This window comes from Nuphar pumila, chromosome 4, assembly GCF_984573655.1.
Source record: "Nuphar pumila chromosome 4, dmNupPumi1.hap1.1, whole genome shotgun sequence".
In the NCBI taxonomy this organism is placed as follows: Eukaryota; Viridiplantae; Streptophyta; class Magnoliopsida; order Nymphaeales; family Nymphaeaceae; genus Nuphar; species Nuphar pumila.
In genome coordinates, this window is record NC_143252.1 from 142,352,934 (window position 1) to 142,358,212 (window position 5,279).

Below are 5,279 nucleotides of genomic sequence, written 5' to 3' on the forward strand. Positions count from 1 at the left end.
GCGTGTGAAGGTGGTCATGATGGCCTTCACTACTGATACTGAGCATGTGTTAGTAATCTCTTATTCCCCAAAAAGCAGAGAAAAATAAAGAGGGAGCAAGATAGGGAAAAGGGTAAAGATAAATGACTATTGTGCTCATATTGGTTAAAAAAAGGTAACAATAATAACATTTGGATTTGATTAAAGTCATGTTTGGAAACTGCAAAAAGGATGTAAGCTAAGGATGCATATAAGGATTCACTAAATTTTTTTATTTTAGCAAATCTACATTATTGTTTGGGATAAGTAGAAAAGGCTACTGCTTGGAATGCAGTTGAAAATAGGGATGGCAGTAGACTCGGGCGGATGCGGGGGATAAGGTGTCCACCCTCGACCTGTTTCAAATTCTGCCCTCTATATTCGCCTTCATCCTTGCACGGGTTTTGATTTTAACCTCCATCACCACCTTTATCTCCATTTCATGTCTTCCATCTTCGGTCCAAATGGAGCAAAGCGAGGTGAGGCCCCATTTTTCTCCGGTCCACTGCCATCCCTAAAGAAGAAGGTCGAATCGTCAAAGAGTATTTTAATTATTTTACTAATGAAGATTGGAGATGTAATGGGGCGAGGCGAAGAAAGGTGTAAGTCCATCCCTGTTTCATGTCCCTCATCCTTGATCCAAACAGGATGAAGCGGGGCAGGACCCCGTTTTCTCCGAGTCCACTGTTATCCTTAGTTGAAAAGCTGAAATTATAACGAAAAGATCATTGAGAAGGTCATAGGAGCCGTCACCGGCGTGGGAACTGGTGTGGTACTTGATAACTACCACCTCATCCAGGTAGGAAGTGAAACATGAAATTAGAGTTGCCACTTCTCGCTCCAGTTCTATTATTTCCTACAACTGCATCTATCCCAAACGATTTTAGTGCTGGTTATTCTCCACTTTTCACTCCTACCTCAAATGGTTAGTTTCCAAACGACTTCTAACCTAACTAGAGAAGATGGCAAAGTTTTGTATTTACACTTGTTTCTATAAAAAGAAAAAAAGGAAAAACTTTCTATAACACATGGCACTCAGTGATCAACATTGTATAGTGCTGTAAATTTTGTGATTTGATTTCTAAATTGGTTGGCCCCATCTAACCCCAACATAGCCTTTCAAAAAAAAAAGGTTGGTATTTTTCTTAGCAACTATGATATTCAAAAGACTATTAAAAGGATAAGATAAATGCAAAATTATACACGATAAGAACCAAACATCTTTATTCACATAATATGTGAAATAAGGGCATTTTCGATGACAATGCAGGCTACTCTAGCTATAAGGCAAAATATATTAATGTAAGAAATATTAAAAAACCAAAGAGAAAGATAATATCACATGCTTCTTCATGATGGGAACGCCAGGCATGTCATTAAAGTGAACCAGAAAAATGAAGGGAAGCAGGAGAAAAAGCAGACCGAGCCAGGCCCACACGAACCCACCTCCCAAGTCTATCCGAACCCACCCGAACCAAAAAAGAGAAAGGAAAATTGCCAGCACTTTTCTCTATATTATATCTTTTCCAAAAAATTAAACAATAAATACAAGTAAACAACACACCCATTTTCATCTCTCTCTAAATCTTTTAGTTAAGGTGGTGGTCTTTCAAGGGGACAGCAAGTCTGAGTTCAGAGAGAGAGAGGCATGAGAGCTCAAGTGTGGTGTGGTTGCCATTTACCAGAGTCTCATGGGAAAGATGCGAAATGAAGAGTCTTCAAAGCCCAACAAGGTCTCTCACTGGGACCTCCTTTATGCTTTTATTTTTCTTATATCCTTTGAATCAATGGATGGCTTTGCTGTTACTGGGATGGGCTTCAACTTTGAATCCTTGTGTTTTTTTTTTCTTGCACCTTTTCTTTATTCCACCACCTCCAATCCCCTGCCACCCTTCATGTGTTGCCAAACTGGTTTTTTTCTTCTTTCAGGGAATAAAGATGAATACCCGATTCAAGACTTCATTGCAGAATATAAAAACACCAGCTAAGTGTGAAAAAGTATGCACCTTTGGCACTGAATCAGGTTTTTCAGAAGTGGGTTCGATCCTTGGATGTGTTTTTCTCATCTTGATTGCTTGTTTTCATGAAGGAGAAGATGGATGGTGGGGGCTCTAGAGTGGCACGGAAAGGGAATGTGAGGAGGAGCTTTAGCAAAGAGAGAAAACTAGCACTGCAACAAGATGTATGAACGTTGATTCTTTTTGTTTTCTTCATTTAATTTTTGTGGGAATGTTAATTTTTGTTAAAATTTTGAAGTTTTTTTTATTGTTGGCTACAATTGTGTAGGTAGACAAATTAAAGAAAAGGCTTAGACACGAAGAAAATGTTCACAGAGCACTAGAGAGAGCCTTCACCAGACCATTGGGTGCTCTGCCTCGTCTTCCTCCTTACCTTCCTCAATATGTGAGCCATGATTTTTTTTCTGCATAAACTGATTTATTTTTACCATTAAATGATGCACCAAGAAAAATCTGTTTCCGAATTTGATTCGTTAGTCTCTTTTATGATCTACTGTTACTTTTGAATCTGCCTGTACTCTGATTAATCTCTTTGAAAAGGGCGCAACTGTCAACAGAAATTGATTAGGAGTGATTGATAATGAAATTTTCAGACATTAGAGCTCCTTGCGGAAGTTGCTGTTTTGGAGGAGGAGGTTGTTCGGCTCGAAGAACAGGTTGTGAATTTTAGACAAGGATTGTATCAGGAAGCCGTTTATATATCATCATCATCCAAGAAACATATTGTGAGTGGTACGGCAGAATCGGTGGATCTCTCTCCAAGTAAACCTGTCAAGTCAGAGCAATCCTCCTCTGAAGGAAGCCCAAATTCTTCTGCAGTGAAAACGATCAAGAATTCTTTGTTGCGCCAATCATCCATGGGTTCTGAATCAAATCGAAGTTGGTTCTGTACAAATGGATTGGTTACAGGTAAGCAGGCATTGAACAAAGGGTCTTGTTTGGATGGGAAGGAGAATCAGTTGCATTCCAATTCTACCAGGAGCAAACAATCACCACAGAAAGTTTCAATGCCAAGGATGTTTGTGAAACAAGCATCTAATGAACCGAGATCTGCGAAGAAGCAGGAAATTGTAACTAAGATACAGGTATATGGTTGCCCTGTGTGTAAGAAGAAGAATCACAATTGATGACTATTATTGGCTTTCTTTTGTTGTACTGAATCTGTGTTTGTTTTATTTTTTTTATTATGCCAGCCAGAATTTGATGTCTCCCATGGAAAATCAGACCAGTCCATATCCAATGTGGGTACAGTTTCAGAGGAAGATACCACTAAACCTGCTAAGCTCTCTGAGGATATTCTCAGGTGCTTGCTGAACATTTTCATGAAGTTGGTCGCACATTCTGCTGCAAAAGACTCTGATAGCTCATCAGTTGTTTCGAGAATTGATCCCTCTGATGCAAGTGCAGGGGATGGTACCAACATGAGATCATCGGAACAGTTGGAGGTTCAAGACCCTTATGGTATCTGTGCTGAATTTGGAGAAAGGGATGTTGGTCGATATAAGTATCTCAGTGAGATTTCGGCAAGCTCAATTGATCTAAACAGGGTTTCTGATGCTGGTCACCTAATCTGTAGGCTGAAGTAAGCTACAGCGTAGAGATGAACTGTTATGCATGTGTTCCTTTGTTTACAAGTAATTCTAGAAATATATATTATCAGAGGCACACAAGTAATCCTTCTGTGTTGCTTTCAGGCAGCTTCTTGTCAAGCTTGAGTCGGTGGATCTCCGGGGACTTACCCATCAGCAGAAGTTGGCGTTTTGGATTAACACCTACAATTCATGCATGATGAATGTATGTGAATTGCCATATGTATCTGTTTTAGGACTTTGATTCTAGTTTAGATTGTTCATTCTCATAAGAATGTTTTCTGATAACTGCATCTGTTGGTTTACTGCCATCTGTTTTTGTTTGATATATTTATTCTGATATTGCATTTTGGTTGTTCTACTTATTTCAAATATGATGGTGCATTAGCAAGTGAAGAAATATACTGAATCTGATTTTTACATGATGGGTGATGCTTAAGTTCTTATATGATCTGTACACCTTTTTACCTGATATTTTGCATCCCATGGTGCATTTGTTGTCGTCGAAATTGTTGTTGGCATGGATTGCACCTAATTCATTATTGTGTTGATCATTAACTTGTAAAACATTTAACCCTATGCAGGCATTTCTAGAGCATGGAATACCTGATAGCCCTCACAAAGTTGTTGGATTAATGCGTAAGGTACGTCTTCACTACATCCTTTGGAATTTGCAATTCTCAGCAAGGATGAGGTGCAGCAGACAAAATTAGGTGTTCATGAACCCATAATACTGTTGCAGGCAGTTCTTAATGTTGGTGGCCACACGCTGAGTGCATTGACGATTGAACATTTCATCTTGAGGCTGCCTTATCATTCAAAGCATGTAAGCTTGTTTATGTTATGCTCAATTTTGAACGCTGATACACCATTTTAACTAGTTGATTAATTATTGTTGTCATCAAATTTTCTCCTGTAATTGTTAGACCCACATGAAAGGTGGAAAAAATGATGAGGGGACGATGCGAAGCATTTTTGGGTTAGATTGGCCTGAACCCTTGGTCACATTTGCTCTCTCCTGTGGAAGTTGGTCTTCTCCTGCAGTAAGCAACCCAAGTGGTTTAGTAGACTCCTTTTGAATTCATGGTTTGCACAACGCCGATTTTCGCATCTCTTATTGCAAAAGTACAGAATGGTTACGATTTGTTTGTGTTTCGTTCATGCTGACTATACAGCACAGTTTTTAGTAACATGTTCAGTTTTACTGACAAATTGATTGTTATTGATAAAAGGTGCGTGTCTACACGGCCATGAAAGTCGAAGACGAACTTGAAGCAGCAAAGATAGAGTACCTGCAGGCAGCCATTGGCATTTCCACTAAGAATAACAAGTTGGTCATACCCAAGCTGCTGGACTGGTATCTTCTTGATTTTGCAAAGGATGTAGACTCATTACTAGACTGGATCTGCCTGCAATTACCAAGTGTATTGAGGAAGGAAGCAATCAAGTGCCTTGAGAGAGGGAGAAAAGAGTCCCTGTCTCAGGCAGTACAAATAATGCCATACGAGTTCAGTTTTAGGTATCTTTTATCAACATGAAAACCTACCCTCCCCTCTTCTTTCACCACAAATTACATGGGTTTCAGGGTTTGGATGGAAGACCTGTACACAGTATAACAAATGCAAAAAATACATAATTCTTTGATGTTCAAACT

General features: G+C 39.2%; 1 protein-coding gene across 2 annotated transcripts; it reads left to right on the plus strand.

The window, feature by feature from the left end:
* The first annotated feature begins 1,620 nt into the window (after nt 1–1,620).
* On the plus strand, nt 1,621–5,279 carry LOC149841403 (uncharacterized). 2 transcript variants are annotated; one of them, XM_090004789.1, is made up of 11 exons: nt 1,621–1,751; nt 1,948–2,016; nt 2,108–2,200; nt 2,305–2,421; nt 2,630–3,121; nt 3,230–3,618; nt 3,731–3,830; nt 4,210–4,269; nt 4,368–4,451; nt 4,552–4,668; nt 4,858–5,279. In XM_090004789.1, the coding sequence occupies exons 1-11, from the start codon at nt 1,710–1,712 to the stop codon at nt 5,161–5,163; spliced, it is 1,869 nt and encodes a 622-aa protein (XP_089860915.1). In that variant the 5' UTR covers nt 1,621–1,709; the 3' UTR covers nt 5,164–5,279. The 2 variants fall into 2 exon arrangements, with proteins under 2 accessions (XP_089860915.1, XP_089860916.1); XM_090004790.1 differs by having other exon boundaries at nt 4,210–4,264; nt 4,372–4,451.

Bases quoted from the DNA above. Each gene is read 5' to 3' on its own strand.
- LOC149841403 (XM_090004789.1), top strand. From the start codon at position 1,710: ATGGGAAAGATGCGAAATGAAGAGTCTTCAAAGCCCAACAAG. The intron at 4,270-4,367 runs GTACGTCTTCAC...ATACTGTTGCAG, and splicing joins TTGTTGGATTAATGCGTAAG to GCAGTTCTTAATGTTGGTGG. The intron at 4,669-4,857 runs GTAAGCAACCCA...TATTGATAAAAG, and splicing joins GAAGTTGGTCTTCTCCTGCA to GTGCGTGTCTACACGGCCAT.